At 34.4% G+C, this 25470-nt stretch overlaps 4 protein-coding genes across 5 annotated transcripts in view; 1 reads left to right on the forward strand and 3 right to left on the reverse strand.

The window, feature by feature from the left end:
* LOC127740659 (subtilisin-like serine-protease S) overlaps nucleotides 1–4468 on the forward strand; it is a 5143-nt gene extending 675 nt beyond the window's left edge. The window contains exons 3-12 of the mRNA XM_052252003.1: nucleotides 76–175; nucleotides 376–534; nucleotides 1012–1123; nucleotides 1256–1491; nucleotides 1606–1901; nucleotides 2100–2194; nucleotides 2284–2526; nucleotides 2729–2843; nucleotides 3070–3253; nucleotides 3663–4468. Of these exons, the coding sequence (XP_052107963.1) occupies nucleotides 76–175; nucleotides 376–534; nucleotides 1012–1123; nucleotides 1256–1491; nucleotides 1606–1901; nucleotides 2100–2194; nucleotides 2284–2526; nucleotides 2729–2843; nucleotides 3070–3253; nucleotides 3663–4234 (2112 nt within the window). The 3' untranslated portion in view covers nucleotides 4235–4468. The remainder of the gene's footprint in view (nucleotides 1–75; nucleotides 176–375; nucleotides 535–1011; nucleotides 1124–1255; nucleotides 1492–1605; nucleotides 1902–2099; nucleotides 2195–2283; nucleotides 2527–2728; nucleotides 2844–3069; nucleotides 3254–3662) is intronic.
* A 137-nt stretch (nucleotides 4469–4605) lies between these two features.
* LOC127741433 (kinesin-like protein KIN-14E) lies at nucleotides 4606–12607 on the reverse strand. Its single transcript, XM_052253809.1, has 24 exons — nucleotides 12160–12607; nucleotides 11539–11728; nucleotides 10916–10988; nucleotides 10627–10758; nucleotides 10299–10537; nucleotides 9854–10181; nucleotides 9672–9771; nucleotides 9407–9588; nucleotides 9174–9289; nucleotides 8942–9044; nucleotides 8708–8860; nucleotides 8442–8588; nucleotides 8137–8337; nucleotides 7679–7843; nucleotides 7497–7601; nucleotides 7246–7386; nucleotides 6953–7147; nucleotides 6740–6866; nucleotides 6437–6639; nucleotides 6181–6363; nucleotides 5887–5982; nucleotides 5580–5777; nucleotides 5162–5433; nucleotides 4606–5071 (listed from the first exon to the last, which is right to left on the reverse strand). Exons 2-24 carry the CDS (start codon nucleotides 11712–11714, stop codon nucleotides 4891–4893), a joined length of 3816 nt encoding a protein of 1271 aa, XP_052109769.1. The 5' UTR covers nucleotides 11715–11728; nucleotides 12160–12607; the 3' UTR covers nucleotides 4606–4890.
* Nucleotides 12608–17817: 5210 nt separating this feature from the next.
* On the reverse strand, nucleotides 17818–20854 carry LOC107475579 (N-acylphosphatidylethanolamine synthase). 2 transcript variants are annotated; one of them, XM_016095246.3, is made up of 6 exons: nucleotides 20550–20854; nucleotides 20210–20464; nucleotides 19723–19850; nucleotides 19115–19200; nucleotides 18710–18847; nucleotides 17818–18527 (listed from the first exon to the last, which is right to left on the reverse strand). In XM_016095246.3, the coding sequence occupies exons 2-6, from the start codon at nucleotides 20416–20418 to the stop codon at nucleotides 18243–18245; spliced, it is 846 nt and encodes a 281-aa protein (XP_015950732.1). In that variant the 5' UTR covers nucleotides 20419–20464; nucleotides 20550–20854; the 3' UTR covers nucleotides 17818–18242. The 2 variants fall into 2 exon arrangements, with proteins under 2 accessions (XP_015950732.1, XP_052110949.1); XM_052254989.1 differs by having other exon boundaries at nucleotides 18313–18517.
* A 729-nt stretch (nucleotides 20855–21583) lies between these two features.
* On the reverse strand, nucleotides 21584–25346 carry LOC107475569 (probable apyrase 7). Its single transcript, XM_016095234.3, has 3 exons — nucleotides 23143–25346; nucleotides 22518–22840; nucleotides 21584–22055 (listed from the first exon to the last, which is right to left on the reverse strand). The coding sequence occupies exons 1-2, from the start codon at nucleotides 24998–25000 to the stop codon at nucleotides 22539–22541; spliced, it is 2160 nt and encodes a 719-aa protein (XP_015950720.1). The 5' UTR covers nucleotides 25001–25346; the 3' UTR covers nucleotides 21584–22055; nucleotides 22518–22538.
* Nucleotides 25347–25470: the final 124 nt, after the last annotated feature.

The following is a 25470-nucleotide window of genomic DNA, read 5'->3' on the forward strand; positions in this document are numbered from 1 at the left end:
TTTTTTTTTTTGTTATTGTTGTCTGTATCTGTGGCAGTAGCATTTGATTTGAGTCATTGGAATTGTTTTTGATGCAGCATTGAGGAAGCACAAGCTTCTCATGTTTATAGCTACAAGCATGGTTTTAAAGGATTTGCAGCCAAGCTCACTGATGAACAAGCTTATCATATTTCAAGTATGCCATTGAGATTTTCCTTCTATTTGATTTGCAAATCATCTGTATCACAGTTAGTTATGAATGTACCAAATATTTTGTTTGATAGAATTATAGAATAGATGAAGTAAAATAATACTTTTTTCCTTTGATCCATTTAGACCAAGATTAGTAGTAGTGTCTAATGTAATAGCTTTTCTATTGTGTTTAAATTTGAGCAGAAATGCCAGAAGTGGTTTCTGTGTTCCCCAATTCCAAGAGAAAGCTGCATACAACTCATTCATGGGACTTCATGGGGCTTCTTGATGACCAAACCATGGAGACTCTTGGCTACTCCATAAGGAACCAAGAAAATATCATAATTGGTTTCATTGATACTGGTAAAGTAACCAACAAGTGTTACTATTTTTAGTAAAAGTGTCATAGTAGACAGTAATTCTTGTTGCATTAAATTTCTTGACCCCCTACATGCTCAGAATAATAATAAATTTGAGACCTTTTTCCCTTAGAAGTACCATATAGGCATTAATTCTTTGGTTCAGAAGAACTTCAACTTCCAGTTCCAGTTTTAGTACACAACTTCCATATTAGCCTTTCATTTATTACTTTTGTGTCAGAAACTCTGCCCCCCTTTATATTTCTCCTTCTAGCAGTAGAATCTTAAGGAAGCTATAATTAATGACAGTGGAACATAATTAAGGTAGTGACATTCTTTCTAATGAAGAGGGTAATCACACATTCACAATTACTCTTAAGGTTTATCAAACACACTACAAAATATCTTAAGGAGCTTGCTTTGTTGAAGACCATAATTACTTGGATTTTGCTAATGGAATCACCTACTATTATTCACATAGGAATTTGGCCTGAATCCCCAAGCTTCATTGACACTGACATGCCTCCAGTGCCACCTGGATGGAAGGGAAAATGTCAACCAGGAGAAGCATTCAATTCTTCAACTTGCAACAGGTTTTTGATTCAATTGAAACTTATCTTCTCACCAATTTTATTCTTCTTTTCCCCTTCATTTCACATCATAGATAAAACCATGAGGATGACATCTTTCATTTGTTAATAATATTAATAAAATTTATGGAACAGGAAAGTAATTGGAGCTAGATACTATAAGAGCGGATATGAAGCTGAAGAGGAAGGTTCAGATGCAAAGATCTCATTCAGATCTGCAAGGGATAGCACCGGCCATGGTAGCCATACAGCATCCATAGCTGCAGGGCGCTATGTGGCAAACATGAACTATATGGGGCTGGCAGCTGGAGGAGCCAGGGGAGGTGCACCTATGGCTAGAATTGCTGTGTACAAGACATGTTGGGATTCAGGTTCTGATATTATTAGTTACCTCCTTAATTCCTAGTTGATCATGTTTTCTATTCTTGTTTTATATTTTCAGATCCTAAAGAGGGTATTTTAGTCATAGAATTATTATGTAGCAGGTTGCTATGATGTGGACTTGCTAGCTGCATTTGATGATGCAATAAGAGATGGGGTTCACATTTTGTCACTATCTCTTGGAGCTGAGTCTCCACAAGGAGACTATTTCAGTGATGCAATATCTGTGGGGTCATTTCATGCTGCCAGCCGTGGTGTTCTTGTTGTGGCATCAGCTGGCAATGAAGGCCACCCTGCCTCTGCCACTAATCTTGCCCCATGGATCCTCACTGTTGCTGCCAGCTCAACAGACAGGGATTTCACTTCCGACATCATTTTTGGAAATGGTGTTAGAATCATGGTAAATATTCTTAGTCAAAAAGAGATTCTTGCGTGGATACAAATCTAACATCTCGTATTTGGGAGTATGCCTGAATATGAGATGTTAGAGTTGTATCTACAAAAGGAATTCTCAATCTTACTAGTTTCTTTTCAAAGGTGGACTTTGTTCATACAAATTATTAGTCCCTTGATTAGTTTGCTATGATTAATGAAACAGGGTGAAAGTCTTAGTATCTCAGAAATGAATGCTTCCACAAGTATAATATCTGCTTCTGAAGCCTTTGCAGGATACTTTACCCCTTATCAATCCAGGTGAAGCAAGGTACTTAAAAGTAAGAACTATGAAGAAACCAGTTCAAGAAAATGGCCTTTTAAGTTAGATTTTGTTGTGTTTTCTGTAGTTACTGTTTAGAGAGCTCTCTTAATAAGACCAAGACCAAAGGGAAAGTGCTAGTGTGTAGGCATGTAGAGAGTTCAACAGAATCAAAGGTGGCAAAGAGCAAGATAGTGAAAGATGCCGGAGGAGTTGGAATGATACTCATTGATGAGACAGATCAGGATGTTGCAATTCCATTTGTGATCCCCTCAGCTATTGTTGGAAAGAGAATTGGAGCAAGGATTCTATCTTATCTCAGAAGAACACGGTTTGTTTCATAACCTCTCAATTCACATCTGCTAGAAATGTAACTAAAATACTTAGTTATCTATATATGATCTTAGATGTTCAACATGATATATAAAATTATGAATACAATTATCATATATCTTCCTAAATAAGCTATGCTTTTTCTGCATTATCTACATAGTCTTACCAAGCATCATGTTGTTTGTTATATGGTGAAACAGTACTCCTATGTCAAGGATTTTCAAAGCAAAGACAGTTCTAGGAGCCCAGCCTGCGCCACGTGTAGCATCATTTTCTTCTAAAGGCCCCAATGCACTCAACCCTGAAATTTTGAAGGTGATACTCCCTTTCATCTTTGCCTTCTTTACAACATTCATTGAATACTCCTTTTGTCCCCTTTTGTTTGTCATTGTTTTTTCTTTTATACATCCTTAGGTCAATATATATGCATTAATCGAAGGATATACTGAAAAATAACATGGATAGGTAAAAGGAAACAGAATGATTGTCTTTCATTTCATTCTTGGACTTGTTCTGACACTGTACTTGTAATGTTACATAGCCTGATGTGACTGCACCAGGACTGAATATACTTGCAGCATGGTCTCCAGCAGCTGGAAACACCTTCAATATTCTCTCTGGAACTTCCATGGCTTGTCCTCATGTCACAGGAATTGCAACCATAGTCAAAGCTGTACATCCTTCATGGTCTCCATCTGCTATCAAATCTGCTATCATGACCACTGGTAACATCACTTTCTAATTGTTAATGTCAGTTTCTAGGGGCCTAAAACTATGTTTCAGATTTCTTGATCAGATAAATTGCAACAGAAAATTTAGTACTATATCATCTTAACCCTTGAAAGATTAGTTCACTTACAAAATAATTTCTTAGAGATTGATGTTAGTTTTGACTAAATTGCCGTTTTGACCTTTGAAATATTAGTTTGCTTATAATTTGGTTCTTTCTTGGGTGGATTTGTCAAAAGGAACCAGTTTTTCAAATACCAAGAATGATTATCAATCTTTGAGGGACTATTTTCTCGACGAATGAATCTTTCGAAGGTCCTAATAGTGGTTTAAACAAGAAAAATCCTTAATTGATTATCTAAATCCCAGATACTGAACATTGGCATGAATGACTTCAATTTGCAGCTACAATTCTGGACAAGAACCATAGACCGATTAGCGCGGATCCACAGCAAAGAAGGGCTAATGCATTTGACTACGGATCAGGTTTTGTGAACCCTGCAAGAGTTCTTGATCCTGGTCTCATCTATGATTCAGAGGCATCAGATTTTGTCACATTCCTATGTTCAATTGGCTATGATCAGCATTCACTCCATCTTGTCACAAGGAACAACAACAGCACATGTGAGCATAGAACAGTCACAACTGCTTCTGATCTTAATTATCCATCAATTACAGTGCCAAATCTCAAAGACAGTGCCTCAGTAACTAGGATTGTTACCAATGTTGGAAAATCAAGAACTATTTACAAAGCTTCAGTGCTTTCTCCACCTGGTGTTAATGTCACTGTTATTCCAAACAGATTAGTATTCTCAAGATTAGGACAGAAAATCAAGTTCAGAGTGAACTTCAAAGTGAATAATGCTCCATCAAAGGGTTATGGATTTGGGTTCTTGTCATGGAGGAATAGAAGATCACAAGTCACAAGTCCCATAGTTGTCAAGGTTGCACCTTCAAATCATGGATTGGTCAGATAGTAATGCATGTAAATATATAGCAAAATATATATGTTAGTTTAAAAGTTTGAGATTACTATAGTCCATAGAACAACCAGTCATATTGAATTCCTATTGACCAATGCCAAAGTTCACTAGTTTATATGATTGGAGCATAAGCAATCATTATATAAAACAGAATTCAAAGAAATTATATATGTAGATGCTTTGAGGTTACTTCCATTATTATTTATGGTTAATTCCTATTTTTAGATATGTTGAACCTGCATGAAATAACAAAAGTTGATTGTATTATGTACCCTATTTTGTAGGACAAACTTTTTACCTACCTCAAAACTCATTACACTAATCCCATTAAAGAACTCATGAAACCAAACATATGCAGTAAATAACTTTGCACATTTCTGTCCAGAAAGAGAAAGCCTTGCACATTTTTTAAAATAAGTATTTAACATATGTATATGTGCATGAGTCAAAAGGATTAATATATACATACCATCATTAAGCTATACAGTTAGATCACTCTACAAAATTACAAATCTTTCCAACATGTTTAATAATTGTAAGATTATACAACAATCCGAAAAGAAAATAGACCATATGACTATATCCAACATGTTCTTCCAATTTGGTTTAACATTCTTGAGTATATACTGAGAACTTCATGCTCAAACCTTTTACCAGCTTGTCCTGTCTTTAATTGGTCTTTCTTCTTGAATTTCTTCCAATTCTTCCTCCTCGGTTCTTCTACCAGCCTGCTCTTTCCAGTAAGCAACCAACTTCTTCAGTCGTGCTATCTCTTTCGAAGAAACATTCTTGCTAGGATCATTCACTATTGACCTCACTCGCGATGCATACCTAAACAAACATAAAACACAAGAATATTGTTAAAACAAAACAGAAGAAATAATAAAAGAAAATCAATATAGCAAGGATCAAATAACATACATAAGCGAGTTATGCGTCTCGTCTAAGTTTGATGCTACTGGAGAAACATTTACAAACATGAGAGTTTTAGCATTACCACCAAGGGAATCACTCATTAACATAGTTAATTTGTGATTCCTATAAGGAATGTGTTGACCACCATTAGACAAAGCACTAATCACATCCCCAAGTGCTGATAACGATTTGTTAATGCTTTGAGCTTCCTTGAGTTGGCTACCTACTGAACCCGATTTCTTCACCCTTTCTGAACCAGCAAGATCCACAAAACTCAACTGTGGTATTTCAACAAAATAGTAAATATTCAGAATTTTTAATCAAAATTAATATTTTACATTGTCACTTAAATTCGTTATATATGGTGTCAAATGTTTAAAAATATTATAACAAAGATTGAAGGAAATAAAACTCCAAAGAATACCTTTCCCCTTGCAACTGCTTGACTTTGAAGGTTGGTACTCTCAATGACAACTGATAGAATGAGATGAGATCTTGAACTTTCTTCATTCATTTGTGTACCCGATGTATGGCGCCGGTCGGATCCTCTTTGTATTATATTATTCAAATCTTCTATTTTAGAAATTGGCCGAACTGTTACATTTTCCACAGCCACCATACCCTAACAACAGAGAATTAAAGATGAAGTCATTAATATTACAAGAATGATAACATTGAAAAAATGCTTAGTATTACAAATAGAATCTAAAAGATAAATTTGAAATAATTACCGTTGAGTCTTTCTTGATCTCCAACTTTGAATGTTTTGCATTCTTAGGTAACAAAAGATCTATAAGGGTATCTTGATATAATTCTACCATGTATGCCTGTATCGGTTATACAAGAAGAGTTAATTTAAGAAAACAATAAGAAACATTTGAATAATTTCTATCACTGGTTATGATGAACCTCAGATATTATGCACAAAAACATAGATATAAAAAATATAATTTACTCTTCATTTGGACATTGACTAGATCAAGTTATATAGTTAACTCAATGATTTTCAATTTAAAAGGATTTACCTTTAACGAAAAGGCATACTTGCTATTATCTCTCCTTAAAATTCTAAAAAGCTCGGCAGTTGCACGAGGGGTAAGTCCGGGGTTGTTTTCACTTCCATAGATGGTAAATGTCTTTCCAGAACCGGTTTGACCATAAGCAAATATACAGACATTATATCCATCCACAGCAGATTGCACCAAATACTGCATTGTAATTAATAAAAAATCAGTAACAAGTGAGCTAAGTTAATATATAAGTTGTTGTACTAAGACTTGCCTTTGTATCATCAAATACACTCTCTTGACTTGCACCACCATCAAACACACGGTCATATACATACTGCTTTGGCTTATCTTCTTTCCACATATGCTCGACCGAAAACTCATCCACCACAGCAAGCGCTTGTGTTTCTTTCTCGGCAATCTCCTTTTCGCTAAGAGGTCTTAGCCGACAATAAACTCTAATTTTGCCTTTCATATCTGAAATAAATTCAAGTTCCAAAGTAGTTAACATGTCAAATGCATATATATCAGCACATTCACAAAATTATATCCTACTTATGTAGTTCTTGTTATTCACCTTCTATTGTATTATAATAACGTTTCCTTAAAACTTGTTCTTCCTTATAAAGCGCTTCCATTTCAACTAGTTGAGCCCCTTGCATCTTCAATATAGCAGCCGTTTGTTCGTTCTTTCTATCAATGTCCTGAATAATGAACAATGATCAGATATAATCAAATGAATGTGAAGCACGTATAGATAGTTATATACAATTCGAGCAGTTAAGCAAACCTCTTTCAATTCTCTCAATTCTTCTAATTCCTTCAAATTATTTTGCAAAGCAGCCAACTCAGAGTCCTTTACTGAAATATTAGACTTTGCAAGCACTAATTCTTGTCTAAGCCCTTCTAGCTTCTTTTCAAGCTCAAACACTTGAGACTTTGTAAGCTTGCGTTCTTGCTCAAGTTTCCGTTGAAGAGACGTAATCTGCATTACAACCAACAGGGTCACATTGATTGACCATCATATTCAATCAATTGTTTTTAATTTAGAATGTTGATTATTTTTGTTATTTTTTACATCACCTCTTCAGAACTTCTCTTCTCAAGCACAGATAGTTTCTCTGCCAAAATCACTTTTTCATCCGTTAAGCTTTTGATAGTTTCTTCAGCTGCTTGCAACTCCTCTTTACAAAGTTTTAGTTCACTTTCAAGCTTTTGTGAGACCTATTAGATGTCATCCAAAGTACATAGTTTATAAACTTAAAAATGACAAGTTTAATCAGAGAGATGAATTGACGGTATGATATTGAATAACACTTCATACAGTATCTTACTTGATTATTTGTTCCAATGAGTTCCTTTTTGGCAGCATTCTCTACTACTAGATTATTCAATTTGGCCATCTTTGCTTCCATGTTCTTTTTCTCAAGAATTGCAGCCTAGTGAAGATCATAATTAGTAAGGTAAATAAGAAGATAAAAAGGTTTAGCTCATTCCATGAATTCAAGACTTTCACCTGAAGTGCCTTATCTTTTTCACTGCATAATGATCTAAGTCTATCACGATCATTCGAAACTTCCTCGAGATTTTTCCGATCAGCATTTAAGGATTCTTTCAAGCCCTCCAATTCTTCTTGCATCGTCTTTTCTTGTTTTTGCTTTTCATGCAATTCTTGATACAACTACCCAAGATAATGCAAAACATTATAATTATTTACAGAAAAATGTGAATTATACACCCCATAAGATATGGAAAGTTTCTTCTTTCCTTTTCTTTTTTTTTTCATTGATAACTTTAGGCAAGAAGCAAGTATCCTAAATATACTTGAGGACAAGTAAACAACTATTACCAAAAATGTTTACTTAGAAAATTGAAGCAACCAAGTCTTATAGGTTTCTTTACAATGTAACAAGCCACAAAATGAATCACAGATTTTATTTCATATTTGTTGTACAACTAGAATCTTAAACTTACTTGATCAACATTTTTTTGCGATTCTTCAGCTAGCTTTGATAAATCTTTAACACGCTTCTCATACAACTCCAAGTTAGGAGGCTTAAAATTATTAGAAATATCCCCATTCAAAGAACCAGTAGCAGCAGACCGTGCTTTTGAATAGCGGCGCAGCATTACATCATTTATATGTGTTTGAAGTGCTACACAAATTTCTTCCCCCTGCAATGAAGGTTGTAAGAAAAATTAATGCATAAGTGAGATATATGCTGATGATTATTCAAGTTCGTATAAGGGGATTGTGTGGCACCATGAAGATATTATACCTGCTTGGTTTCAAACTGGAATATGTGAAGAACACCAGCAACTCGCATTTTAAAAAATACTGCGGTATTACTGCTTCCAAATTGCATTATGTCTCTCAACTCAGCGGAGTGCAAATATTCCTTTGGAACTGGACGGAAAAAATGAATCTATAGACAATTGATCAAGGAAAACACAAATTAAAAGCATAATTCATCTTTAACCATGTACAACTGTATATTGCATAATGTTATATTTTTAACTAGTAATTTGTGTTAAATAAACTTACCCCTCTTTTGTTAATTCCTAATATTATTCGTCCAGGCAAGAGTCCAATAGGATCATCAATCTTGCGAACATTGAAGAAAACAGAATTTCCATAAGGAAGTGCTCTCAATATACGTAGAAATTGTTGTCTTGCATCATCTTTGTTGAGATGCTCCTATGAAAAAGAGAGAATTCCTATCAACAGCTGCAAGGTTTATGACAGAAGTAAATATCCGATTATAGAACAATCCCATACCAGTGAATGATAACGAGAAAGAATGTCCATCTCCCATTCCCGTTTTGCTCGTGTCATTGCAATTTGTCGTGGAAGGAATCGCTCCAAAAGTGAATTCCAGTCACTGAGAAATCAAGAATTATCAGTCAGCTTAAGTTGTGAGACTACAGAAAATGGAAAAATGACAAGTTCACTTGCTATGAAAATATTTAAATGACACTAAGACACTATTAAGATAATGAGAATCACATACGTGCATGCTTCAGGTGAGCTCAGAAATCCAATCTCAGCCAAGATTTGTAATGCAGAAAGCTGAGCAGCATCATCCTTCCCAATAGGATAATTGCCCAAAATATAATCATGCTGCAACTGTAATAACACATCCAAGCATGAAAATTGAATAACTTGAAGAAGTTAATTGCGGCCTTAAAAATAAACTATATAAACTTTTATTACTTCGTAAGACTTCAAAGAGGAAGGACTTACCTGAACATAAGACAACTGCACAAACATTGGATCCGTCACTGCTTCGTCCGACTCACGGAATAACTTTTTCTTGAATATCAGTTTGCAGTGCAATATTTCTCCCTTACTTCGATCCTTTGCTGCTTTAAATTCCGCCAAGAGATCCCCAATATATTTGTTATCATCAAGGCCGACATACTCCTCTGGTAACAATAAAAGGAGCAGTTAGACTACTGCTTTTTAGCTATATATTATACAATCATGAAGAGGTCAAAAAAGGACATGCCATTCCCAGGGTCGGATGATTTGGAGCCGGTAACGACCTTGTGACATTCAAACAGACTAAAGGTCGAATAAGTTGACAGTTTAATAAGCCCTGCAAGTTCCTGTAGCAAATATGCTGTTAAGGAATAAACAATGCAAAAAATAGTTCCTTGATAGCAAATAGATATAAAATTTTCGAAGTACCTCAACAGCATCAGCAACTGTTGTTGACATGTCATATGTAATTTCTTCAAAAGTTTCATCCAAGAAGAACACTATGGTCGTAAGCTTTCTCCCGGTCATCAAAGCTTCAATCTCCTCACGACCGGGTGTTATGTTCCTAGGACCAGCCTTGACAGAGCGCTTCAAAGCATTTAATGTATTTAATGCAAGAGCTTGGATCTCAGAATCAGTAGCTGCACCATGTGCTACGTTATGGACATATTCCGACAAATAACCCCCTATATCTTTACTAGGAGGCATGGAAGATGCACATAAATACATGAGCTCCCATGCTTTAATCAAGTATTGCCTGGTTACAAGACAAGACATGTATTAAGCATTAGTATAGAATAAACAACAAATATAGCTTCAATAACCAAAAATCAATATAGTGTAACATTGGATACTAAATGTTTAAGTTGCACACCTCTCAGGGTTATTTCTTGTTTGTTTTGATATCTGAACAAAAAGTTCATCTCGAAGTTCTGAACGCTTCAAACTTTGCTTATATAGCTTAGTAACAAGCTCAACTCGTTCATCTAAGCTTATTGGAGTTACACGATCAGACGAATCAACTCCCATGTATTTCAGAATAATCTGGAAAAGTTTTGTTGCCCGGCTAACTAAATCACTATTTATCTTGAGCAATGATGTTGGTATTGGATCCTACACGAATCAATGAATTAGCTCTTCTTAAGTCGGAAAAGAATTTTAATCATAAATGTTTCATGGAACTTGGTATTTGATTTAACTACCTTTTGGAAACAAAGCATGTCCTCAAATGTAAACTTCTCTCGAGTTTGAGGACCTACAGATTTTTTAGAGAAAAATCCACGTTTCCCAGCAGAATGGATTTGTTTCTGCATTAATTTCAGAAATCCGTCCACCTATGACAAGTAACATCAAAAGAAACTTGGTGAAGCCCTTATACGCATAATGCAAGAAATTCAAAAACACATTCATTTAGGTAATCAGTTAGACAAATATCATTGATATGGAAGCAGTATTATATAAATAAATTATAATTATAGCTATTTCCCCCACCTGGAATTTGTCAATTAAGGGTACAGCTCCAGCAAGTTCTGCTGGAATAGCCATTGACATAGTTGATGGTGTGCTGCACACAAATCAAACACCAAATTATCAACTGCAGCGCATTGCATGATAGCAAACAGCAAACTTTCTCTATCTTGTTATGAAAATGGCCACTTAGTTAAAGGGAAGATGCAAAATAAGCATGTTGCAAAGGGTAAGAATGATCGATCATAAACAAGAATATTGTTTGATGGCATAAAGTTAAAGTTGATATAGGATAGATGTGTGTGTAGAGGTGAAATTGCCGCATCATTGAAACAAAGCTCCAAACATGTGTGAGTTATACAAGTGATAAATATATAAAGGTAAAAGCAGAAGTTATATAAGCACCCTTTGCCTCCCCCTGATGTTCAAGGGATCACGATATATAAAAATAACAAATCCCATTCTTGACATCAAATATAACATTCCAATATATCAAGGTGAAATGTAAAGGAGAATTTAATAATACCCTATAATTCAGAAGATATATATGCTAAATTCTAGCAAAGTAATTTGTAACCTTTATCAAACACTACAATGCAGATCATCGCTTTTATCAATGTAACTCCAAAATAAAGGATGATACTCACTGTGGAGCAAAATTGGAGCTATCACTGTCATAGTCATCACCATTAGAGACATTAGCATAGGGGTGAACAGGTGTATCCTCATTGCCATTGTTAGAGCCAAAGGAAGATCTGCTTCCCATTGATGACGGCATATCCATGGTCATTTTACTTTCTGGATATCTGAAACTGTTCTGCATGACAAAATGGAAACCTAAAAAATAAAAAGCACACTTAAACACCTAAAGAGAGAGAGGCCAAAACACAGACACATAGGCACACACACAATTGAACAATGCTGAAACTACAAAACACTTGCAACCATGAATCAAGCATGTGACATTCAGGAACTTCATGAAATTAATATGAAACAAGAAAAATAGACAGAAATGCATAGAAAAACGGCTATGATGAAAACCCCATTTGTCAAAATACCCAAACACAACCCAATGGACCAAAATGCTTTTCAAGCATCAAACTATGCACCCCCCAGCTCAACAAAAAAACAGGTTTTTGAGCTGAAACTTGGCACACACCCACTTCAGCATTCACCAGAAATTGCAAAAAAATCACACTGAACAGTTTAAAGGAGAGATTTTGAGCTGAAATAAAATAGGGCACAACTTGGAGGAGGGAAAATCCAACCTTTAGAACGCCACCAAGAGAGTAGCAACAACAAATTGTGTCTGAAAAAGGTTGAAGAGAGAGAAAGATCTCTGAGGATGAAGTCAGAAACAGTCCAATGGGTTTGGAAAGAGAGAGAAAATGAGTTTAGAGTGTGATGTGAGAGAAAGTACAATAGCTTTATGAAAGCTTTAGCTTTGTTTTTGTGGGTTTAAAGAAAATCAGAACAAAAACAAAAAATCAAAATCAAAATGAGGTCTTTGTTGTGGATTGAGAATCAATAAGCATTGTGGCAAATGGTTGTTGTTGGCGTTGATGGTTCTTTAAAGAAAGAAGTAATGAAGAAGCGTTGGTGTTGAAACACAAGAGACTCCAAATGCAAATGCAAATGCAGAGTTTGTGTTTATTTAAATTTCAAAATCACTGTTTTGAGAGTTCAGAGTTCAGACACAAAACAAATGAAAAGCTGCAACTTCATGTCACTTTCTCCTTCATTGCTTCCTTCCCTCTCACATATGCCAAAAACAAATATAATTAAATAGATAATTCAATATTATGGCCGAATTAAAGAGCTGATTATACTAACACTTTAGTTTAGCAGCAAAAATATATTAACAGTTTAATTTGAATGAAGATTTTTATGTTTTTATTTAATTATATATGGTGATTTTATAAATTTTTAATACTAGTTATTTTAATTGATTTTTCCACTTAAATATTTATGTAAATAAAAGAATATAATTAAATGATAGTCAAATTATTCAAAAATTCAAATTAAACCTAATATGGAATTAGATTTTTTTTAATATATAAAGAGAAAATAGGAAATCTTGATTCTCAATATGCTTGTTGGGTGAAATGAAGAGTTTTTTACCCCTTCCCTTCAAATTTCAGTTGTGGCTAACCAAATATGTATTTTGTATTGTTATAACCTAATATAAATAATATTTCTGAAATTAATTTTTAACATATATAATAATAATTTTAATAATGATGATATGCAGATATTTAGATTTTTTATGTGCAACTTTTTATAATATTTCATCCGAGAATCAAATCATAATATAATTGATTGAACAATTGAGTATTGACATTAAATTATATCCAATCCAATTCATTTATAGTTTTGGAATAATCTTGACTTTTTTTTTTCAGCTATTATTATGAGAATGTATCATATACTATGTAGACACAGAATCAAATATAATAATAATACACTGTTCAATGGTTTTTGCATGATTCAAGCATGATTGTTGATGTAATTGCATACTTAAAATAACATGAAAAGTAACATTTCCTTCTGTTGAAAGTATGAAACTTTCATATATAAAAAAAAATCTTTTTGATATGCAACTATTCTTTTCCTCTAAATTAATTTAGTTACAGGCCAATGGCCATAGCCAAAAGGACAGGTATAAACCAGAAATCATGTGTACATAATTTGAAGTAGCTAATAACATTGGACCCACAACCTTTGTGCTGTTTTGTCCCTCTAAAGATTCGTCTCAAGTGACTCATTCACATGAAGAACTCATCACCCTTCTTCCAAATGGTGTGTGTGTATCTATAGGGTTTTTTTTTTTTTTTTATGGAAGTAAAAGAAGTATATACTTTAACATTATAATTTTTAGTGTTTTTCAAAAGTGTGAAGATATACAAATAGAAATATTCGATTTTTATACTTCAATTTTGTTAATTTTGTTTTAACAGAAATTCCTTCACATTTTGAAAAAATACGATTGCTACTCCAATATCAAAAAACAAAATTTGACGCGTATAATATATATATATATATAACTAAACAAGTTATTTTAAAGATAAGAATTTAAATTGGTAGTGAGTTATATCTTAAAGAGTTACTATTATGTATTATCTTATTAATTATGAATTTGTGATTACATTAATTTATCTATGGTGTTTCATTATATTAATAACCAATAATTTCTTTTTTTTTTTTCTTATTTGCATTCAAAATCTAGAAATTTCATATCAACATCTCAGTCTAAATATGGCATGCTATGCCCTCTCTTTATCAACATTTATCACCCTCCTTCAAAGTGTCTGTCATTTTGAAATTGCAAGTTGTGAGTTGTTCATCATCCTGTACCATAAATGTTTTATAAGATTGAAGCCTGTAAATTGGAATTCTTATTTAATTATTAGATATACTCTTTTATTTTTTTATTGAAGTGCTTCTATTTTTAAGAAATTTAACTTATATAAATATTGAATCATATATTATCATAAATAAAATTTACTTGTCAAAGTTATTAATTGAATAATCATCTAAAAGAAATGATTGATCAGATTACTACATTATAAACTATGAAGCTTACTTACAATATTAAATTTGGAGTAATGTTCTGTGGGGTTATGCGTGAGATTCAAAATAAATTATTGATGGATTAAAAAGGCTTGGAAATATGATGATAACCAATGATAATAAAAGGCAAAAGCAGGAAAAGAAATTCATAATGAAAAAGAAAAAGGCATTTTATTAACTTAGCACAAAAGATATTAATTCTTATATAGTAAGGAAAATGAATTTTGTTTTTTCAAACACATGGCCAATTTTGTTTTTATAAATTATACGTGATAAAGAATATTAAAAGAGAATTTTGTTTTTGAAGAAGTTGTGTTTATATTATGTTTCTCTTCAATTCCTTTAAGCATTTTTTATTATTATTAGCAGCATCAAAGAAAAATGATTTGAAGCTATTGAACCGTCAGCAACTATTTTTAATTTTAGAGAAAAATATTTTAGTACTAACTCAAGCTCTAATAAAGTAATTCTTTTAATTTTTTTAACCAACCTCTCATTTTATAATAATATGCAATTAACAGCATAGTTACAGGCAGTAATTTCAGATAAATAATAAATTGGAACATATTGACTTCTCCACATCTCAAGAGATTTTATGAAATAATTAACCATTCAATTTTAACATGCTAAAATAATATCAAATGTTCTTCATATGATCCCTACTGCCTAGTCCGAAATACATGTTCAAGAAACATTTTTTCCATTTTTTATCATGCCTTATTCTACAACTACAAGTCACTGAAGCTAACTAATTAATTCACAATATTGTTCAACTTGTCCTCAAATTCATTACATAGTTCAAGAGAATTAATAAATAACTGAAATGGACTCATTCAGAAAAAGAAAGAGCCAAATAATAATAACAATAATAATAAATTAATTGCAATAAGATCTTCTTTTCTTTATTATTTTTTTTTTTTTGGAGAGATATATTCTCGTCTTAGTAGCCAAAGTTGTACACATGGCCAATAAATTCCCAAGGTTGCCGGCTAGGGCCTGTGGAATGTAATCAAATAAAAATAAAATAAAACTCCAAGGCATTGCAAAGAAGTGAAGGAAATTAAAACGAAGGGTTTAATTAATGTGAAGTTATATGATTCACGAGAATGGTCACTCTATTTTGACTCAGTATAAATATTTCAAAAACATATGAGCCGCATTGTGAATGAAATATTTGTCCTTAGCTTGTTTCAACATTTATGCAAAACAGAAAGGAAAACGAATAAATAATCAAATTTATTTTGAAAGATTATTTATTTTTTAAATTAGTTTTTAAAATATTTTTTAATTAAATTTATCTTTTAAAAATTTTAAATTAGTTATATTACTCTTTTAATTACTTTCTATGTCAAAAATTTTTTATGTGACATAATACTATCCTAATCATAGTATATACCTAACAGTCATAATTAGTTATCACTGTAATAAGTTTATACAATTGAATCAAAATTAACCTTAAATGAAAGGGATCTTGAGGATTAAATTTTTTCAATTTGGAGTTGATTTAATTTAATTTGATAAATTTATTATATTAATAACCAATTAAGACTATTAGGTATGTATTGTGCTGTCATTTAACATTTTATAATAGCAAACTCTGACACCATAAATAATAGAAGTGACGAAAAGACTAATATGACTAATTTAAAATTATTAAAGAATAAATTTGATGAAAAAAATTTTTAGAAATCAATTTAAAAAATGGATAATCTTTCGGGACAAATTTCACCATTTACTTAAACAACAATAATAATATGAAAGGCAAGGCAACCTTAGAAGTTACTCTAACCAACAACCAAGGAGAGCAATCTAGGAGGGGTCTCTTTTGGCAATAAAGACATGCATGAGAAAGTTGAGGAGCATTCTTTAGTCTTTACTCTTCAATTGGGGTATGGTGGACCAAATTGCAATAACCCCGTAAAAGGGGAAAAAAAAACTTGATTACAAATCATCACTAGTAGTTGGAAAAAGGCAACATTAGGTAACCACTTAGACAAATTTTTATTTGATAGTGTCCTCCTTTAAATGAACTGGTTTTTCATTTTTGGTCGTAAATTGTTTATTTTTTATTTTCTAGAATTTTAGGTTATATAACACTTGATCCAACTAATTATTTTTCATAAAACAGGACACAAACTTTATATGTAAATAACACATTTTCTTCTTGAAGAAATTAATAAAAAAATACGACAGATCAAATGGTCCCCCTTAATGCTTTTTAGGTTGGAAATTTCCATTTGATGAACTCGTGCTGTTATTCATCAAAGATAGATCGAAATAGATGCTCATGGACACAATAATTCAACACTGCTCACACATGTTGATGTATGTTATGCTATAGTCCACATGAGGTAACAACAAGGTTCTTAACCAAATATTGACCCAACTCTCTTGTAGTTTCTCATTTCAAAATGATCACTACAAAACAAGATAGTACTATGTGTTTCTTATATCATATAAAGTGTGTTAAAGTTGTAGATCCATTCTTCTACCTCTATTGTTATATTTGTTGTCACAAGAACTGCAATTTATTAGAAGAGTCACACAAACATTATGTGCTTTTCCCCCTCTATTATATGCTTCTTTTTTTTTGGGTAAGTCTATTATACGCTTTTATATAAGGGATTAATGGATTTATATACTTAGTCTACAAAAGCAAGAGATACACTCCATACCAAAATCTGTAAATTGTAAACCACATTATCATCATTATAAAGAACACAAGAGAACAATAGATTAATTGAAGATTTGTTTGTTACAGATACTATGTCTATTGTGTGCCTTGAACATGGTGTCCAAACATTGGTTAGCAAAACCTATAATTGTATCTGAAATTATTGTAAAAGAACTTTGATGAAAACAATGCATCAATTAATCATTACACCTTTTACATCAACTCCTTTTATTATCAAAAGATCACTAGATTACTTTATACAAAATAATTGCAACATAATTGTTTTATGCACAATATGCATTTCTTCATGTCAAATCACGGGCTATACCACATGGTGTAAATTAGAACACACTCCTAACTTGTACTGTAAGGATTGTGATAATTACACATAAAAACTTTTTTAATACCATACAACTCAATTATTAAACTGTACAAAGCACTGTATAAATTCTTGGCTGCAAGTTTACCTTTTTGCAAATGGGGCCGTTAAATATTGGATTTTCAGAGCCTAATAGCTGTAATCCTTCGCTTAAGCTAACAATAATTTGAGTTTTTCTCACAAGCAGAGGATGATGATTCTCTCTGTGCTGCAAAACTTACCAGCAAAAAAATGAGGGATGAGCTGGAACACAAAACAATGGTGCAAACTATATAGGACCTGAACCACACGGACAAATAAACATAGATATTGCACAATACATTAAAGCATGGATTAGGATCTTGTGCATTATACATAAAGGATTAAAGAAATGAAGAATGAGGTCCCCACTTGAATTACCAGAGCCTTCCTAGAATGCTTGTTCCAGGCTTCCAGCTGTTTATTTCAACCTCTCCTACGTCACATGACATGACAAGTTGACAGCACTACAAAATTGCAAAACATCGACATTTTTCTTTTCTCAAAGAATTGCTTTTTGAAATATTTGTTAGCCCATCTAATTTTGGGCTGTGCATGGAAGGTAACCCACCTCCCCCTATGAACTTGTATATATGGTACTTCATTTAGGAATTCTAAGTAAAATAGTCCTACAAAATCATCAACTACAAACACACAATCATACAAATGTTATAAACTCAAGATCTAACTGAGCTTAGATAGGTTTAAACCTATGACTTGAGAATTTTTTTACGAAAACTCCTTAGTCGGTCCATGGCAGCACGGATTTGCTCTGAAATTGCAGAGTAGAGACATTTCTGCGCTGCTTCATCCAGACCATCTGGAGTGCTGGGCCACCCACTAGTAGGAAATTTTGCATTGCGAGACTCGGAAATAGCCGTTTGCCTCATTGCTGGAAGGTCAAATTGAACCGGATCACCAATAATTATGTCAATTTTCTTATTACACAATGGTACAGGAGGCCGTCTACCAAACATATAATTCTCTGGCATCACCTAAAAATATGAACAGAACATAAACATCAATAGCCAACATAAATGGTGTTTTTCTACCAAACAGATGATTTATTCTATCACCAAGGAAATGAGCACTCACCACAACTTTTCAATCATTTAAGAACATGCCAGAAATTATAAAGATAAGTTTTATAAGTAATCAGCACAATGCTTAGAGTTACCTCTTGAAAACCATGATGGACAATTGGCAATATAATTGGAGTTTTTGGTGCACGGACAATTAGACTAGCAGTCCCCCATTTTAATCGCCTAATTGGTGCATCGTCTTGGTACACTTTTCCTTCTGGAAATGTATGCACCTGCAAAAGCATAACTGAAAATGAGACATAAAGAACTGTAGTAAAAAAAAGAGAGATTAATTCATGAGAAGACGTTACTTTAAAACTCTGTAATCCAATTACAATCATAGCTGAGAAACACAAGGGAAAAGAAAAACAAACTCTTAAACAGTGCTAGAGGACCATAATAAATCCACAATAGCCCAACACTTGATGTAAATTACCAAAAGTGTCATCATAAAAAGAGTTAAGCCTATGTGGACGTAAAATATTAGGTTACATAGATACCCATTCTCCATCATTTAAGCGCTCAAGAGCTTCATTCATGTGCTCTTGATAAATTCCACCACCTCTTGTAATAGGTATGCATTTCCCTGTGTAAGTTATCATTTTAGAACAACAAGATAACAGTACACTACGAAAACAAACAGAAAACCATTTCAGCACATTTTGATTAATAGTTTAATAAGCTTCAAGAAACCCATAAAATTACTAAATGGAATTGAAATGGATTTCCGCCAGACATTACAAAGTATGGACAATACATAATAAAAGATCAAAGATTTGACCCCAAGGAATTTTTTCCTAATGTTGGACAATCCCAGCAACCTCTACTTCTCAGGTAAGTTTAGCAGAATGTATCTCTCAATGTGCAATCTTTACCTTTGTTGCCGCCTCATCTAAGAAATTCCTCCCCCCACCCCAACACCGAAAAAATGCAACAGCCCAGTAACTTAATCAGAACATCAAGTCCCTTTCATTGTCCTTTTATACAAAACACTATAAAGGCTTAGCCTAGCCTAGCACAATGATTCTAAATTGCAATCTCTTCAAAGAAGTCTAGCCTAATTAAACTGAAACATGGATAATCAAAACTGAGACTTAGTGTTACTTACCAACCCGAAAAATATATGAATGCACTGCATTCTTAAAGCATATATCTTCAGCAGTTAGCACCCATCGAGCTAACTTGGTATTAAAGATGGGAAAGCCCCTGAATCCCCACATAGCCGGATCATCCAACCTAAGAAAAGTTCCAAAAACAAATCCTCAAATCGGACATTCTAACATGCTCTCTACATAAGAAAAAGAGAATCAATTTATCTCCCTCATATATCCTCCAAAATACAAAATGATGGAAGAATTGATTGCTATTTAAGATCTAAGACACTGAAAGCATCTAATTTTCTACTACACTTAGTAGTTAGAGGATAATTAGGAATGTTACACAATGCTACATATCATTTGAATCATTTACAACTAGTCCTGCTATAATATCAAATTGTGCATATATTACAGAGCAGAACAAGGAAGTTTCTTGCTCCAGGAGCAACTAGCAATCAACAAACAATATAGAGAGAGAGGGTTTGAGGGAGTGCTGACGTGGACATGTGGTTGCTGACGGTGATTAAGGGGACGCCGGGGGTTCTAGAACGAACGAGGCGGAAGAGAGTGTCGGCGTTGTGAACGGTGGTTCTGTTCATAAGACACGACACCGTTTTGGCGAATGCGCCAACTGCGCCTATCACCAGCTTCCGAGGCACTCCTCCCAAGTGCTCCGCCCTCGCCGCCCACTCCATCGTTCGCGCCATAACACTACACAATAAGAAATAGCTTCAAAGTTTTCTAATATCGGCGCTGCAAATCAAATCGTTAAATAATTCATTAGGAAAATTACGATAGGCATCGGTGATAAGTGAGATGAAGTGAAAGTGTTCGTTACCGGTGGTCGGAGCAGAAAGAAGAGAGTGGGTAGTTGGAGGTTGCGAAAGAAAAGAAGATAATTATTATTACAATAGATCTGAGGCAGGTAGGGTCTAATTAGAGGACTAAGAATTTTCACACAAAAAAGAAAAAAAAGCATGGTTTTACTTTTTAAAGATTAGACTCATTTATATTATTTTAACTTCTCAGTGAGTGGAAATGTCAAAGATATAGAGAGAGAAGAGAGGATGATGGTGTTGCGGTTGCGGCTGAAGCTGCCGGTTCCGCCACAAGTGGTGGCACGTGGACGGGGTGGTGGTTCTGCTTCGTAGCATAACTTGTCAAGAATTTTGTTTATGTATATGAACTAAACGAATTAATGTGTTTACTATCTTAAAAAGAGAATCTAAACGCAATGTCATTAGTGCATGTTAAGTGTCTGTTTCTAGTGGAAGAATTGGAAGAAACTGTGTGTTAGGAACAGCTCCAAATGGAATTCTTAATGCATCTATCTCAAATGCCTGGTTAGCAAGTCCTTATATTTTTAACCAAATTCACAAATAAACTGATTTGAGTCCTCAAAGAATCGACAATGAACTTGCCTGTTATGAAAGTGTACTAGGAAGTTTCTTTTGTTTTCTTTAGGTGTGAGAAACAAATGTAAGATAAAAACATGCTCTTGTCATTATAATCAGTTAACAAGTTAGAATGCAAAAAACAGAGATAAATTTAACCCGGCCGATGTTACGTTAATATGTTATAATCACTTTTGTTGCATCTTTTTTAGTGTCATATACGGTTTCTTAGGTCTCAAATTGCTTCATGCATAACCTAAAGCAATACTACAATCATTCATGTAGATAAATATAGATGGCCAACATAAAGCTAAACCTTTTTTTAAGGATACATAAAACCAATACCTTTTTTTTTTCTTTAAAACATCTGAGTCGACATTACTAAAAAGTCATCACACCAATGCTGCTTTGAGATTTCTTTATAAATATTCAAGTGGAAAGTACCATTTGTCATTTAAAAAGTGTTTAAATTGCTTGAAAATTGAAATATGCAACTTGACTATAAGCTTATTTGCCGTATATGAGGTATTGTGCCATGTTACAACCTTTCCCCATCGTTTAATTTTTACAACTTGCCCAATTTTCCTCGTTCATAAGTCAACAAATGGAGATCAAAATCACTTTGTTAATGGTGGTTTATTAGTCTAAAGAATGGTATGCACAAAAGAGTCACAAATCAATTAATCTCAGAAGCTTCCTGAAACAAATGCTTCTTGTCCTTGTTGTTAGAGTTTGATGCTTCAATATAACAATTAACACCTCAAGGCTGTGAAGTTGAAGCACCAAAACAGTAGTCAGTACAAAGGAGAATGATGAACAATAGTACTTGTTTGCGCTTAGGCAACTTGTGGAAGAAGCGAGTTTAGAAGCGAGACTCGTGAGAAGTTAATCGATCCAGAAACATCTTCCTCAGTCACCACAGTCATCTCCATGACAAAAGAACTGAAATGCTGGAACATGTATTTACAACTTGGGGTGAAAATTAAGAGACAAATAACATTATAATATGATAAATTGTCTTTCCTGTGAAAATACAATAGCAGGATGTCTAGGCTCAATCGATGTCCAGAAAATTTTCATCTTGGGCTGTACAATTTGTTTGGCTTACAATTCATATATCTAGACATAAAGTTTGTTGTTTATATGGTAGTCTATGAATGAATTACATAGGAGAAATGGGTGGAAATGTCATCAGTCGGTAAGGAACTTGTTCTAACTTTCAAAAACTTGAACTATAGAAAGAACAATCTGTAAAAGAATATGTATTTGCTTTACTATTAGCTTTAGCCAACTCTTATAGAAAGGAATGAATATATGTAGGATGTAATATCGATAAAGCACAACTAAAGAATTAACAGTGTCTATTAAAAGAAAAATTGTAACTATAGCGGAAGATATTAGTGCGATTGTACCAGTTTCCAGAAGATGATGCCCTAAACCTTGACCATGTTTGCTTCATTCAACGAGGAATTCAGGTCTTCGCGAGATTGTGATCTCCTACTCTGCAGGCGCATTTGACTCCTGTGGGGTGACCAGAAGGTACCCATATTACTGCTTTCAAACTGCATCTGCCCTAAATTGTTTGAGGAATAACTATGTGAAACACTACTGACTGACGGGTAAAATGAAGATTCTGCAAGCTGGATGCCGACACTATTATCAACCCCAAGGCTAAATGGTCTATCTTGTGGACCTGTGATTTTTGGGCTAAGTGGCGTCTTTATCCTTGATTCCCCTGCAAACACCATAGGAACATTGGCTTCAAGGTTCTATCATAAAGAAATATTACCAATAGACCACTCTATATACAAAACAACCAAATGTTGTCACCAATTAGGGCGGAAATGGTTACATAGACCACACAATCCAAAAGAGGTACCCAGCTATATTTATTGATAAACTTAAAATGACACAGAAAAGACTTGATGCATATTTGTGACAAATACAAAAATTGCAGCAATATGATCATGGTTCATGGGTTACAAATGTACAATACTAGTATAAACTTAATGATTAAATAGCATTTCAATAGCTTACCAGATATGATAGGACTCCATCCTTGGAACCGGAAAGGTGATGGTATATTGGACACATTATTATTCCTGAAAAGGGGAAGATATTGCCTCCAGAAAAATCTTGGCATCCAATTGCTAACACATGATAAAGCGCAAAGAAGTAGAATAAAGGAAAGGATCAAAATGGGAATAAGAATGAGAGGATTTATCTTCGTGTCAAGTAAATCAAAATTGCGAAGCCCAAATCTGGCAGAATATGCCTTCCCAGCTTCCAGCAAAGCAACCCCAAGTGTCCAAGTGATGCTTCCAGATCCAACAGTTATATCATTATCAGTAATGTGCAAACCTTCTCTCAGCAGTGATGCAATATATGGCGCTCTAAAGCAATATTGCTCAATAAAGGGCTGAGGAGCAACACTTCCTTTTGCAATGTCCCATCGTTTACCACAGAAATCCCTACCCTTTTCCAAAACATCTTCAAGTGTGGCGTCGGAACTTAGGTTGAAAAATCGATACACCACAAAAAATCCAGAGATCACATAAAAGTGGCCCATCGGGCGTGGAAGATTGTCACGTAGGGCACAAGGATGCACTTCACAATCAAGTCCCCGGCTGAGATCAGACCACTCAGACAAATTGACTGCCACTTTCGCCAGTGCACTGCATTGTTGCCAATTTGGATGACCTACAAGCACAAGTGGAACTCCTGATCCTCCTTTTTTATCCAACATGTTCCCATTACCTATAGGACTGCCTCCTACCTGATTATTAAAAGAACAACGAGAGCAAGTGAATTGCTCCTTATACCCTTTATGCAAGCAAGGATGCTTAAGTTCTATCTTCTGCCTAGGTAAATCCACATGTTTCGACCTAAACTCTCTGTCAAAAAGATGTGCCACGGATTTATCAAATGCCTCATTAAGACCATACCCTGCAAGTGAATATGCCGTGAGATGATGGTTCACCGATCCAATCTTAACAAACAAGCTAGTCTCAGTATTCACGTGCTGATCACCCTCGAACGTGACCTGCAATGACGAACCCCCCAAATCAAGCGCCCCATAAGTCCTCTTCCTCGGCTTAACGCCCAATATCCCACTGTGATAATTAAGTGCGATCCATCCAAAATAAGCCTCCTCCGTCCCCGTGATGATCTTAACCCATTGCTTGCGGCACACGAAAGGCGATCCTTTAAGCACATTCCAAGCATTGTCCAACAACCACATCGAGTCCTCAACCGGCAGCCTCCGGAGACCGGCCGTAGCATACAAAAAAAGTGAAGTTCTGCGGTGGTAATCCTCCGGTATCTGCTTCTGAGCCCATTTAAGGAGCGGCTTCAATGCACCCTTCAAGCCAGACACATTATGCACCAACTTATCAAGACCAGGCTCAGTTTCCATCCTATCATAAGCTCTACCACTCATCAAACCACTCTTCTTTCCCAAACCATCTTTCATCGATTTCACAACTATAGGAAGACTAGTATCCTCTGTGTGCTCAATCTCAGCATGGTAAACATAAACCCTAGTACCAGTGCTACCACAATCAAGAACAACATAGTAATTCCCCGACCCATTATTCCAATAAGAAGTAACAACCATGTAAACCAAAAAAATGAAGAGAAAGAGGCACATACAGAAGAAAATGGACCTGACCCATTTTCTGCGAACCGGGTTGGGACCCTGAACCGGCTTGGATTTGGAGAAACTTGACGCAAAGTTTTCACTTTTGAGGAGATACTGGGATTTCTTCAAATGGATTGGATCCAAAGGATCTGAAGCGAAGATGGCATCATCATCGTTGTTGTTGGTGAGGTGGCGATACGAGGAGAGATCCTGAAGTGAGGAAGAGATTCGTAGGTTGTTCTTGCCGAAGACCATGTTTGGTTTTGGCAGTGAGTTGTTTGGGTAGTTACGTTGTTATGTGGCATTTGGTTTATGCATCAAACATAGTGGTTGTGGTGGTGGCGGTGGTTGTGGAGGGAGCTGAATGCAAATAAAGTAGAGTTTAGGGGGGTGGGGAATGTAAATTAGTGAAAGTTGATGATGGGTGGGTGGGTTGGTGGTTCTGTTCTGTTAAGGGAGTGATGAGATCTTTGGGAAGAGAATGAATCAAGTTTTACGCAGATCTCTCTCTCTCTCTCTCTCTCTCTCTCTCTGCTAATGGATCTGTGGAACGTGGATTGTTTTGGTTAGTTTCAAAGGCAGCAAAAAAACAAAGGAAGGAGAAGATCACTTTTTTTTTTCCTTATATCTTGAATAAAATGACTTTGATCCAAAGTTGGGTTTTTTTAATGATTATGAAAATTGAAAAAATTTAGGACTTTGTATGATTTAACACTTCAAACTTC

Source organism: Arachis duranensis, chromosome 1 (genome assembly GCF_000817695.3).
Source record: "Arachis duranensis cultivar V14167 chromosome 1, aradu.V14167.gnm2.J7QH, whole genome shotgun sequence".
NCBI classification, from domain to species: domain Eukaryota; kingdom Viridiplantae; phylum Streptophyta; class Magnoliopsida; order Fabales; family Fabaceae; genus Arachis; species Arachis duranensis.

Coding starts and splice junctions, on each gene's coding strand:
- LOC127741433 (XM_052253809.1), bottom strand. CDS start 11,714: ATGCAGAACAGTTTCAGATATCCAGAAAGTAAAATGACCATGGATATG. Junction 9,589..9,671: donor ATCATCCGACCCTGGGAATG/GCATGTCCTTTT, acceptor TATTGTTACCAG/AGGAGTATGTCGGCCTTGAT. Junction 5,778..5,886: donor AGATCAAGAAAGACTCAACG/GTAATTATTTCA, acceptor CTCTGTTGTTAG/GGTATGGTGGCTGTGGAAAA.
- LOC107475579 (XM_016095246.3), bottom strand. CDS start 20,418: ATGGCGCGAACGATGGAGTGGGCGGCGAGGGCGGAGCACTTGGGAGGA. Junction 19,851..20,209: donor GTCAGCAACCACATGTCCAC/GTCAGCACTCCC, acceptor AACTTTTCTTAG/GTTGGATGATCCGGCTATGT. Junction 18,528..18,709: donor TCCATCATGGTTTTCAAGAG/GTAACTCTAAGC, acceptor TCATATTTTTAG/GTGATGCCAGAGAATTATAT.
- LOC107475569 (XM_016095234.3), bottom strand. CDS start 25,000: ATGGTCTTCGGCAAGAACAACCTACGAATCTCTTCCTCACTTCAGGAT. Junction 22,841..23,142: donor ATGGAGTCCTATCATATCTG/GTAAGCTATTGA, acceptor TGGTGTTTGCAG/GGGAATCAAGGATAAAGACG.